The 13446-nt window shown below is 44.5% G+C and overlaps 1 protein-coding gene across 7 annotated transcripts in view; it reads right to left on the reverse strand.

Moving 5' to 3' along the window:
• Positions 1-11261: 11261 nt before the first annotated feature.
• ATP8A2 (ATPase phospholipid transporting 8A2) overlaps positions 11262-13446 on the reverse strand; it is a 970290-nt gene continuing 968105 nt past the window's right edge. For all 7 annotated transcript variants that reach the window (XM_068266975.1, XM_068266976.1, XM_068266977.1 and 4 more), the window contains one exon: positions 11262-11560. In XM_068266975.1, coding sequence (XP_068123076.1) covers positions 11463-11560 — 98 coding nt within the window. In that variant the 3' untranslated portion in view covers positions 11262-11462. The remainder of the gene's footprint in view (positions 11561-13446) is intronic.

Genomic DNA, 13446 nt, shown 5'->3' on the forward strand with positions numbered 1-13446 from the left:
CAAGGCGGACTCGGTCAAGGTTATCAAGTTCGCCGACGACACCACCATTGTCGGTCTCATCACCAAGGACAACATCCAGGAGTACGGTCAGCAGGTGGAAAGCATCTCCCAATGGTGCAAGGAGAACAAGCTAGTGCTGAACACTACAAAAACTGTCGAGCTAATCGTCGACTTCAGGAAGTCCGCACCCACCCCTCCACCAATTCACATTGACGGTACGGAAGTGGCCAGAGTGCCTTGTGCCCGCCTCCTGGGCACTACCATCTCCAGTGACCTCAGCTGGAGGCCTAACATCACTGCCATCCAAAGGAAAACCCAGCAGAGACTCTACTTCCTTCGTCAGCTGAGAAAGTTCGGCATGGCCCCAGAGATCTTGACCAGCTTCTACTCTGCCACCATTGAATCGATTCTCTGCTCCTCCATCCTGGTCTGGTACACTGGCGCCACCACTAGCGACAGGCTCACACTTCAGAGAGTCATCAGGGCAGCGGAGAAGGTCATTGGGAGACCTCTTCCCCCACTTGACCTCCTTCACAAGAGAAGGCTGAAATCCAGGGCACTGAGGATCGCTAACGATTCCACTCACCCGGGCCACCGCTACTTCTGTCAGCTCCCACTGGGACGGAGGCTTCGAGCCATCTCCACAAGGACTTCCAGACACAGTAACTCTTTCTTTCCCGTGGCAGTCAGCCTCCTCAATTTACTCCACATACTCCCATCTGCTCACAACAACTAATGTTAGGCCACTCTTTGTCTTCTTGTCCTTGTACGGGTATAACTGCTGCTCTTGCATGTAAGGCAAATGTTAGTGTAATATAATGTGAATGTATATGCTTTAGTGTAATGTAATGTGAATGTAAATGCTTGTCCTCTGTGTTATATAGTGTAATACAACTTCTGTTCTATTGCTGTCTCTTCGGAGCTATATGTACTGTGCCAAACCCAATTCCGGGCATGACCCAGTCATGCTTGGCGAAATAAAGATTCCTGATTCCTGATTCCTGATGATTTCTAAGTGGGAGAACTTGCAAAATTGCAGGGTGTTCGAATACTTACAGTCCCCCTGTAAGGCCGGATCCACACTATAAGTGCTTTTGTGAGCACTTGCGTTTGTTTAGTGTTACTGAGAGCTTTTTAAAAAAAATTGCCCCATTCACTTTCATTAAATCGCGGTAAAAATTGTGTAAAAATCGCCATGTTTTTCGCTTATGCTATCGCGGCTATTTTTACATGATTTTTTATGTGATTTTAATGAAAGTGAATTGGAGCGATTTTTTAACAAGTGCTCAGCAAGCGCTAATCAAACGCAAGCGCTCAAAAAAGCACTTATAGTGTGGATCCGGCCTAAAACAAGTTTGGTCTACCACAGAAAGCAATGGCGGAGTTTTATACTGCAATCATCGTCACCATGACATCATCAATAACTGTCTGGCTCTGCTCATGTTGCTTAGGTGAGAAGGTGAGACTGCAGCGCATCTTTCAATCAGCAGAAAGAATCATACCTCCCCTGCAGGATCTTTACAACAGCAGGTGTAGAAAGAGAGTGGCCAACATTGCCCCAACCATTCTCACCCTGCCCACTCCATCTTCCAACTTCTGCTTTCCGGTGTTAGATACCAGTCAGTTGTAACAAAAGCGTCCAGGCACATGGGATTGCACACCCCATTGATTAACCACTTACCAACCAACTTAGGATACTAAATGGAAAGACACAACAAGGGTGGGGTGTGTTTGGCAGGAGGGGCCCCATCCAAAGTTTTGCAGGGGGGCCCAGTGATTTCTAGTTACGCCCCTGCTACTGTATGTCCTTGTATAGTTTTGTCTAAATCGGTTAAAAAAAAAAAAAAACTGCCAAGTCCGATTCTTAGTAAGTGTAAACTTATTTGGCCAAATAAAATTATTATGATTCTGAACATACTTTCCACAGCCAACTCAATCAATCCTGATTATTTTGGCAATAAATTTGTAGGGTGTAGAGGTGTCCTCCAATGATGTCACTGCCCTACTCTTTGAGATCCACAACATAAATATCCCTTGTTTGAAAACTAATATGACTACAAGAACTTCAGATAAAGTGTGGTCCTGTTTGCACATCTGTCCCCCTCCCTTCTCCATAGAGCAGTACACACTGCTCTTCCAATCACACATTGGCCGCTCCAAAACTACCACCTGCAACGATTCATAAAGATTGTTTTGGGCGACAAACGTGAAGTGTTTCCAAGTAAATGGATTGAGTAAATCATACTGATTTGGCTGATGGCATTCTGCTGGGTATCTGAACTATCTTACTAATTGTTGGAGGTGTAGGATGGTTGTTTTGGAAGCATTGCAGATATGTGGTTCCCGCTGTGTGTTTACGTTTGTGCATGAGCACCAATTGTAAAAACTAACAGAGGGAGGCCAGGGAGCCCCTCATCTAACCCTGGCCAGCGAGGAAGAATGCCGGGTCCTGACCTGAGGAGATATCCAGGCTCAGCATAGGTTTACTTTACTGTCCCAAAATGCTGATAATCTGTGACCCAGCCTTCTCTGTGTCACACAATGAGTGGCCAAGTGACAAGGCCCATGTGTGATTCTCATTGACATCGCCAGCTCACCATGTGTCACTGAGCTTAGCCCTACCGGACAGCCATTGTGAGCAATAGCAGCCAGTGACCTCTATTAAGATAGGGCAGTACGAGTGAAGGACAGTAAATCACACACCAGGGACAGCTACTCCTCCTGGACAGTAACATATTCTGTTGGAATCTGCTGCAGGCGAGTGACTATAGGTGGTGGAGAAATAAATATTAGTACCTATAAACATGGGATGACAGTTGCTTGCTCTCGGGTGGAAAGGGAGACAATATCGTGTTTATAAGTCAAATCAAAATTAGCTTTATTGGCATGGCCATGATACATATAGGCATTGCAAAGTAAGGAGAATTGGGGGACATAAAAAGGATATGCAGTTTGCGAGCATTTTAGGTTTAAAGTTCATAAAAAGCTGAAAAAGGGCTCTGGTGTGAAAGAGCCCTGAGAGGAACATAAGGGCCAGTTCACACGGCGGCAGGCAGTGTTGGGGCGGCCAGGAAGTCGTGTCGTCCTGTGACGTCTCGTTCGGTGGCGGCAGTACGGAGATCGTCGTGATCGGCGTTTCTCATCCCCGCAGGGGGACATGAAGCCGCGCTGGCTAGCCGTCCCTGGACATTGCATGCGGCTTCTAGGGACGGCCGAAACAATGCGTTAAATCAGGATCAAAACGCCGCGTTTATGCAATCGACGGTAACCGCGCAATGCTAAACGCTCCCATTCACTTGAATGGGAGCGTTTAGCCGATGGGTCCCGAACGCCAAGCGTCCATGTGAACCGGCCCTAACGCAAAGTCTATGCTTTGCGTTAACCAAGGTAAAAGGAAAGTCCATAGACTTTTATTTTACCTTTCACACTCGACCATGCGTTTTGATACGTTGCGGTACGACGCACCCGGGAGCTGTTTCTCGTAGGGAATCTGTGTTTTCCCGTCGGGTTAATTGATACTACCGCCGCTACTCAGCGTTCCACCGCAGATTCCCAATGACAGCCACAGGCTAGTCAACGCGTGCAGGAGAACGGCTCCTGCACGCGTTGTTAGATGTGAAAGGAGCTTAAGTCTGTGGCACAGTGTGCAGCAATTGTCATTGAGGGTTCCTCCACTAACAGTAGAAGGTAGGGTTTTGTCTCATCCTCTAGTAGCAGTATTATAGTATATTACCTTGTTAGGCTTGATTCCTATTTCTGACACACTCATCGCGCACACAGTGGAGCCGACAGTTCTTGGTCCACTCCAATTTGCCTCTGCGGGCCAGGTGCGTTTCACCACAGGTGACTATGGGCAAGGCATCCGATTGTCTGGAAAAATGCAGCAAGTATGAATTCTGCGTTCTTTTTTGCTGTAATGTGGCAAACGGATCTGGGGTTTTATTGGAAGCGGGTGCTATTTTTAACAAGTGGAGCTTGCAAAAACTTACGTAACAGGTGTGTTTTTGCAATTAATGGGGATCGAGCCTTAAAGAAACACTGAAGCCAGTTTAAAAACGGCTTTTTACCTTTTATTTATGAGGCATGTTTGCCCCTGTTAAAACGCCGCTATCCCGCGGCAGAACGAGGGGTTATTACCCCCCAAATTCCCTGTGCAAAATCCACGACTTTCTTGGTCATGGATTTTGCTGCTCTTGGAGGCAGAGCTTTTGGCTGCAGCTCTGCCTCCATGCGCGTCTATCAGCCGGCGGATCTCCCCGCCTCTCCCCTGCCCCTCTAGGTGATGGAAGACTGAGAGGGGAGTGGAGAGGCGGCGATCAGCACTGATAGACGCGTGTAGAGGCAGAGCTACAGCTGAAAGCTCTGCCTCTCACAGAAGTGCTCCCCGCAGTGTCCCCCAGGGGATTTTGGGGGTAAAGACCCCTCGTTCTGCTGCAGGATAGCGGCGTTTTAACAGGGGCAAACATGCCTCACATAAATAAAAGGTAAAAAGCTATTTTTAAACTGGCTTCAGTGTCTCTTTAACTATCAATAAAAGTAAGTGAAAGTCTTGAATAAGGTCCATCAGTTTCTTAAAGTGGGTGGAGCTTCTTGTTCATGTTGCATCATTCCCACTGTTCAATCTGCAATGGGTAAAGGCGTAGACTGCATCCCTCTAACAAGATTGCAGCCAGTAGCACGGACAACTGTGCATGAAGTGGCCAATGTCTGGGCACTGAGTAGCTGCTTACGAGTGATTTATTTTACATTAGCAAGTCAAGCAGTTTATAGATAATAGAAATATGTCTGCAACTGAGCGCCTACCTAAGTCTAAAAAATATGTGCTTACTAGGTTTTTTTTTTCCACTTTCCACCTATGATATAATAAAGAAGCAAATACACAGGTAATAAGAACTGTTTTTTTTATTGATGATGCTAAATACATATTTTCAAAACCAATAGGAATCAAAATATAGTCAATAAATAAATAAAATGCCATATTTCATACATACAGAGGAGAATGTACATGTAGCTTTGTATGTATAAGACTGCCGGTATCAGAATAGGATAGTCTCAAAAGCCAAGCTGGACAGTGGATAGGTGAATGAGTACAGCAGCGAGGGTCAACCTGCAGCCATAGCAGCTGTAGGAGAACTACAAATTCCAGCATACCCCAACAGCCTCCACAGATCCCTTTATCATGTTCAGCATATATTTTTATTTCTGCTTTCCTATGTCTTATTAGGGAATAAAAAAAAGCTCTGTACTTAGAAGTTTTCTATAGGTAAATGTCCTAAGAGGGATGAATTAATGACACAGGTGTTGCTATGATACCGGTCATCTGCAAGCACCCAAGTTTCATAAAATTAGCAGAGTACAAGGTACAGTACACACCCAAAGGATGATAAAGAGGGCCTTAAAGGACAACTATCGCAAAAAAAAGTAAAGTGCACTACAAATGTATTTTTTCCTATGTTACGGTTACTTACAATAGGTTACAAAAATATGACAGCTCTGAAAGTTTTGGACTGGTCCATCTCTTGTTTAAAAGTGGTGCAATTTTTTCACACGCTTTTAGACCCTAAAAATCATACTGCTAGATAGATCTGTGGCAGCCCTGCACATTGCACACCTTCCATGGATCCAACTAGGGATTACCACTCTGAGCTACAGATTTCCGTCCGGAGCCTGACTGGGGGTTACCGCCAAGGAGAGTTAAGCCAAGTTGCCAAAATAGTGTGGGAGCGTGTTTTCTGCATGTTTGTATTGATCCTTTCTATAATTTACTCCCTCTATAAAAAATAAAAATAATACTTAAAATCCCCCATAAGGAGATGGACTAGTCCAAAACCTGTCAGATTTTTACTGTCTACCGTATGTGGCAGGAACATGGGAGAAGAGTAATTTATACTGTATTTTACTCACAGAGAAATGTACTTCTTATAATTATGTATACACATGTAGTTTAAATTTTACACTTTTTCACGATAATGGCCCTTTAAATAAATTCTTGAGGTCTTTTTGTTTTTTAGATATACATGTACATGTGAGTAACTTTACTGATCTGAGTTTTAAATGCCTTGTCCTATGTATAGTTTGTGATATATGCATACATTGGGGCACCATATTTTTCTGATTAGTTGTATTGCTGTGAGGGTATCATTCTACTATCCTTATCTCATTTCCGGTCTATAGGATTACTACTGCCTATTACATCTGGTTAGATCCAAGACTGATTGCTCCAAGTTCTGGCCAATGTCTCAATCTGTAACCAATAGGTCGAGAGTGACATCCTCCACCGGCCAGACGGTGCTGACCCCCCACACACAGTACAACACATGTACAATCAAGAAATATTTCTGTCAGATCTACCAGCAACTTATTGAAGACCCTGCTATTGGTTGTTTCGTGACCAGTCTGCAGCACATTACACTTCCAATCCTTGGACAATCCCATCATTTGATTGGAAGGCCAATCAAATCGGAAGTGATTATTGCTTTGTGCTCCTCAGACTGACACAATTACATCCTGTCCCCCATTGTGTATTGCTAAATTGATTGTAGCCAACCAACCAATTCATTCTTGATTGTGGACAATTAATGCACTGCATCTTATTTCGGGGATTGGTAATCCACTAGGTTGGTCTGTTGTCTCTACCTCTTTCTCTCGTTTCCATAGCGATGAGCTTGCACATTTAGACATAGCAAGCTGCACGTCCATATGCTGGTCTGTCTCGGAGGCTATCACCTCATGTGCTGCCCGCCCATCTGATGTATATACCCAGCTTTATCTCAGGATTAGTACTGTACATCACCCTCAACGTAGCCTATCACAACTGTATTAAATGTTCAGCAATGGTGCAGCTGCTCTATCTGATATGTTTACAGAAAGCCAATTGGGAAAGCCTACTAATCTTACTGGATTTGAAATACTAACAAGGATATATGGCACAGCAAGCATGTAAAAATGTCAAACGCACATCAGAAATTACTTCTGGGAACTCAAAATGCACCCCTGCTACAGCTTCACTTTCAAGGCAAAGAGCAGCAAATGTAAGATGTCTGACCTATGACTATGAGGGTATTAATAACTGCCCACCTTATCGCCCCTCCCCTCCCCCCAGACTTCCTAGCTCTTCTTTCCCCACATACACACTTCTATAATTGTGTTTTAAAGTGTTAGTGTACTTATATGTAAAAGGTTCATACCCACTACGAGTTTTGTGTGTTTTTTTCCACAGCACAAGACTTTTTCCATGTCGAGTGATCGCTTCCACAATTTCTCGACCATGGGTATGTTTGCACGATTAAACGATCACCTTTCATGACCCGCGGTGATAATGGCCGTCACGGCGGATCAGATTTGTTTGAACCGCGACAACTCCCACGCAAAGTACCACGATCGTTGGAACTCTTGATGCAAATTGTGCATCTGAACTGCTTAACACTAGGGGTGATTATTATGCTAATCATTCTGAGTTGATGCACATAAAAAGTTAATAAAATTAACATATCTGCATCAACTTGAAATGATTAGCATCTCACTGACCAATCCTAGTGATAACCAGTTCAGACATACAATTTACAAGAGAGTAATCAAGCAGCTCGGGGTGACCCAAACCACTAGGAATGTATAGGGGAATAAAAGAGACCAAAAAGCCCTCCTACTAATAAGCAATGCTTGGTGAAATTTGCCTTCTTAAAGCAGAAGGAAACTTGCAATAATTCAGCTATAAGTGAACATTTGTGGTTACCCACAATGCACCACTACTGAATATGCAAATTATCTCTTTTCACCTCTGTAACCAGGCAAGAATCCAGAACCGCTGGTGTATAGCAAGCCTATAGCTTAAATATTACACAGCCACATCAACTCCACATATAGACAGCCTGTTTCGGGCTTTTGGCCCTCATCAGTACATGGCAGGGATTGATATGGCTGTATGGGATAGGGCTTGGACCAGTACAACAGATTGGTGTGGCTTTGTAATATTTAAAGCTATAGGCTTGCTATACACCAGCGGTTCTGGATGCTTGTCTGGCACAGGGGTAAAAGAGATAATTTGCATATTCAGTAGTGGTGCATTGTGGGTAACCACAAATGTTCACTTATAGCTGAATTATTGCAATTTTCCTTCTGTTTTAAGAAGGCAAGTTTCACCAAGCACAATTTACAAGAAGAATGACTTGTAGAAACATGATAAAAGCTGATTCCTCAGATCAGATCACCACTGTAGCAAACACAGGTCCTGATTCAAAAGACTTTCCTCCTGAGTGTTCTCCCTTATCTGAGAACAAAGATATGGTTGACTTCATTATGAAATAAGGTGGCTTTTACTCCCTGCCACTGGCACCGATGCCACACTGGTCACCCTCTCCTGTCTCACTGCCACCCTGGTGCTCTGTGTCACCACATACAGCTGGCTGCACGTACAGAGAAGCTGGATGGGAGGAAGGGGGCGGTTTAGTATCATTATTATTGTTATGGCTACTTTTCCTCATTCCAGACATGGGATCGGCAGCCTTCTTTAACAGGTACAGAAGGCAGCAAAAAATATTAATCCGCACAGAATGGAACATTTGTTTACCTTAAAACACCTTGTCTGTGGGTTCCAGACTCTCTCATTGCATTAATCATATGACTTAATTCAGTCAACTGTAAACACCCACCTCTGTGATTGAGCACATAAGAAGTCCAGAACCGCACGTGTCCAGAGCACAGGAAAGAGACCATCTGAATTGGGCATGCACAAGTCCGCAAACTGCACATGCCCAGTAGAAGGAAGTGCTCGCTAAGGAGTCAGGGGCAAAGACACTGGACCTGGGGTAACGAGGAGGGCCTGGAGGACACAGATACCTCTGAAAAGAGATTTTTGGGTCAACTAACAAGCCACTGTGTGTGGTTTAACATTTTTCCTGTTTCCTGTTGCAGTGTCATCCATTGCCCACCACCATGTCACTGTAACTCCGTCTTGTACATTATGGTCCATATGAGGGCATAACCTTCAACTGTGCTGAATGATGACAGTGGAAGAGTCTGCTGTGAATGGAGAAGACTGCAGGTAGAAGCTGAAAGAAGATTGTAGATAGCTAAAATGAAGAAAAGTATCTATAACAACAATACCAGCTCCAGATGGGCACTCTGTATTTAAGCCACACCTGCCCCTGTTGACTATTTCCTTGGTGTCCTCCAGGTCCTCTCCTATGTGCCTCTGCCCCTTCAGAAACATCTGCAAGCTCTAGACGCAAGTACTGCACATGCGCAGTCCCGTCCGCATACCTCATCAATTGTGCTCCCATCGCCGGGAGCGTTCTGTGCATGCATATATAATTCTTTTGAGAGCCCTGCAAGTGCCAAATGCTCCCTGTGATGGTATTGAGGAGAGTTTGAGGAGGAACATGGACAGGACCGCGCATGTTCAGTAGCTGCAAGTGGCATATCTTTCTGGGGGCCAGCAGCACATAGGAGGGGACCCGGAGGACACAGAGGAACCGGACAGACTAAAAATCCACTTTTTTGACCCATTTCAGGTATGCCTTAACAGTGACCCAAATGTAAACCAAGATCTAAAACGCAGTGTCATCTAAGGGCCAAACAATCTCAATATATTACTGATTAAACCCCCTCCCCTATGACAAAACTCAAGGTTTATTAAATCAGGACCACTGGGTACAGAGTATAAACCTAATGCTGAGTCACTTATTTCAGTGCACAGTGGGGCAGATTTAGCAAAACAAGAGCAAAGAAAATGGGAGAACTGGTGCAAATATGAAGCAGATATCCAGGTGAAGGGTTACTATTGGTTGGTATGACCAGCTGTATCACTCCCTACTTATGAGTAAGGACATCAACATGAGTCTATTTGAAATAGGCAAGATGTTAAAGAGGCAGATTGTGGAGCGGGTGTGCCGGGAGAGTGACAACAGTCACTACCAGGTGTGGGGTGATATGGAATAAACTGTAACAATGTTGCAACACACCAATGTTGCAAACGACCAACTCATTTAAATATTACATGTGCAAGCATGAATGACAATATGCACAACATGACCACATTCAGTTAAAGGGGGTCGTTCAAACAACATTGTACACATATGGCCGACAGCACGAAATCTGCTCAATAGTCGTCTGAGTTGATCTACTGGCTGGAATGAGCGAAATGCACAAATTTTAAGCACCTGCCATCATTTGGCTAAATTTTTGTCCTGGCAGCCTAGACTTCGCCCTTCATGGACCTAAAAAACCCCACCAAACTGCACCACAAGTGTGCTGGCTAGCCCAGCTGTCACTGCTCCCTTACTTCCCTTGCCCTTCATAGGTAGCTACAGGTGCCCTTTAGTATTAGGAAGTCAGCAGATGTACCGTCGGTATTAAGTGGCTGGATAGTGTACTGGTTAAGGGCACCGCCTTTGACATGGGAGACCAGGGTTCAAATCCTGGCCAGGGTCAGTACCTATTCAGTAAGGAGTTCAAGGCAAGACTCCCTAACACTACAGGGTGGCCTCCTGAGCGTGTCCCAGTGGCTGCAGCTCTTGAGTGCTTTGAGTCAACGGTATACAAATGTTTGGATTATTTGGATTCAGATTAAGTAGTTAGAGGTGCCCCCTAGTATTAGTTCGCTATAGAAACCTCAGGATTAAGTAGCTAGAGGTGCCCCTGACTGAAAGGAGATCTAGTCAGTGGAATGCTGAGAGCAGCGTGAGTAACCTCTTATTTACACTCTCATCAGGACTCTGCATAGGGAAGGAGGGAGGCAGAAGGGGAGTGACCCCCCCCCCCCCCTTTCCATCATCAGGTGCCTGTAGGCATGTGCCTACAGAGCCTTATGGTAAATACGGCCCTGCACACAACTATCGCCCAACACAGCAAACAAACGTTTCAAACGTCTTTAGTTTAGCATATGTACGAACTAAGTGCGAACTTTAGTGCGAACTAAGCTGAAAACAGAAAGTCCGGCCTGGGCTACAAAGATAAGTGTGTTTTGTTGAGGTGGGACATGGTGTGTAAGTTCCAAGCTAGGTTCTGATCAGTCTTGGGTGGACTAACCCTTCACGTTCATCTGTCTTTGAAGACAAATTAACTAGCCTTACTCAACGGGAAATGATCTCTGTTTTTGAAGAATGGTCCATAACACAGAACAGTATTGGTACAACAGCAGCGTACAAGTGAGAGAGATAGGAAAACAGAAGCAGGACACGGCAGAAAGAAAGCAATGATTTCCTATATCTGTGGACACACTGTGCCCCTGCTGTGAATACCTACTAACCTCTTCCAGAGGGACCTGTAATGCATAGTTTTATTAGAATCTCATGCAGGCCCTGCTGGTGGAACAGAAAAAGAAGTTAAGAAATTTATTGGCGAAGGCCACAGAAATGGGTTCCCCAGTATTTGGCTGCTGCGGCCAAAGATAGTCAAATATCTGTTAACAGAAGACGTATTGTCCCAAGCTGATTATCTGCTGCCACCAGTCACCGGGGTCTCTGTTACTCTACCCCGCTCCTCTGCTTCGTGGTGTCATAGGATCGCACGATTTGAGACTGAGAAACAACACCATGTTCTTCTTGAGAGAATGCATAGCCATCTGTAAGAGAGAAAGGGAAGACGTGTCAGCAAGTGCAGGGGGGCTCTGATGTATCATGTGGCTTATTTCACAGCACACAGAGGTATTCTTCACGGGGAGCTGTGCTGGCTGCAAAACTCTGCAATGCTTCTTTCCTAAAGGAAGGACATTGTACAGCAGGCCCATGTTAAAGGTTCAGGGTTAAATGGGAAACACTAGAGTTTCATAGTATGCAAAATTATTGAGTACCCAGCAAGCTCCTGATGAACCAGAACTCCTAGGACTAGTGTGTAAGGGGCTTCAATGGACCAAAAAGCCTTCTTGCCAAGATGCATTGGAAAACAAAAGATTGCTTTCTTAAAACAGAAAGTATTTGCAATTATTCTGAATCATTGCAAATACTTTCTGTTTTAAGAAAGTAAACTTTTGATTTCCATAGTATGCAAAATACATAGAAGTGTGCCCAAGGTGACTAAGGCAGATACGCTTCTTCAGAGGCTAATACACATATATGTATTAGCCTCTAAAGAAGTGTATCTGTGCGAAACAGCTGTCAGGCTCTTCCCACCCCCACTGCATACCACTTTGTCTGTACCTATAGAGCCACAATAAAGGTACTGTATTGTCTGATCCAGTGCTGCTGTTTCTGCTTTTTTACTGTGCCACAATACTGTAGTTGCAAATGCCCCTCCTCACTTCACAACACTCTGTGCACAGCATGGGCACACTTTTGCTAGTTTGACAATATTTGGACACCTTTGTTTTTCTTTTCTCTACCTCAACTTTCTACCATTCATGGCAATGGATAATGGACAATGTCCACACTATGTTTGTTTGGTAATTAGAGGTTAGGGTCTCTTCCATGAAGGATGACCTCATCGCGGTGGAAGAGTCTAGTACGGAACGCTCTGCATGCAAACTGTTTTTGGAAGCTAACATCCTCCATTATGCTAATTTTGGAGCATCTGAATGCAAGTTGTGTATTCCTCCTATAATTAGGCTCGGCACATCTATGCTGCTAGTAATTCAGATGCAGCCTGTCTTGGGAAGTGCTGCTACCTATCCCTGCTGTATAAAAAATAGATAAACTGAGTGCAGGTTTTAAACCTCAGAGGCTACACAAGTCCTTTTGTTTACAGACTAAACAACTAAACACAGCTACAGAATTCGCTGCACGCTGCTCCCAAGGTAATTATTAGAGGAGCCGCTATTTAGGTCTGCTCTGAAAATAAAATGTGGGGCATACCGAAAAAAAAAAGCCATATCCAATTACTGACGTTCCTTCAAGGATAAGTCAGTGATACATGTGTCTACAAGTGCCTCCCCTCCTCTCTATGTGCATAAGCACAGATGCCTGAGTGCACCGAATGTTTATATATGATCAGCCACAACACGGGGTTGCCTTAGGTTATATACTGATCAGAGAAAACAATAAACCATGAATAGGGGAAAATAATAACACTGATTTTTTTTGTGACAAATGCATCTGTCAAGGGGTGGACTTGGACCGACACTGCCCAGAACCAAAAATCTCACAGATTAATTCAACACATGCTAATGGCTGCCCGCCTGCACTTTGCTTGGGTATGGAAATAACCAGAGCCATCATTTTAAAAGTTAAAGTACACCTGTGAGTTTCTATACCCAAAAAGTTACTGTATTTTTGGGACTATAAGACTCACTTTTTCTCCCCCAAAAGTGGGGGGAAAAAGTCACTGCATCTTATAGTCCAAATGCAGAGAGTCCCTGCCTTGTGAATGTCTGCCAATACTAACCTCCAACTCACCGCAATGTCGGGGACTCCCTGCACTGTGCCCATGCAAAAAAGGACACAGGGGGACAAATGTAGGACACAGGGGGACGCAAAGGGGCATAGAGGAGGACACAAGGGAGACACAAAGGGGCAT

The sequence above is a fragment of the Hyperolius riggenbachi genome, chromosome 2 (genome assembly GCF_040937935.1).
Source record: "Hyperolius riggenbachi isolate aHypRig1 chromosome 2, aHypRig1.pri, whole genome shotgun sequence".
In the NCBI taxonomy this organism is placed as follows: Eukaryota; Metazoa; Chordata; class Amphibia; order Anura; family Hyperoliidae; genus Hyperolius; species Hyperolius riggenbachi.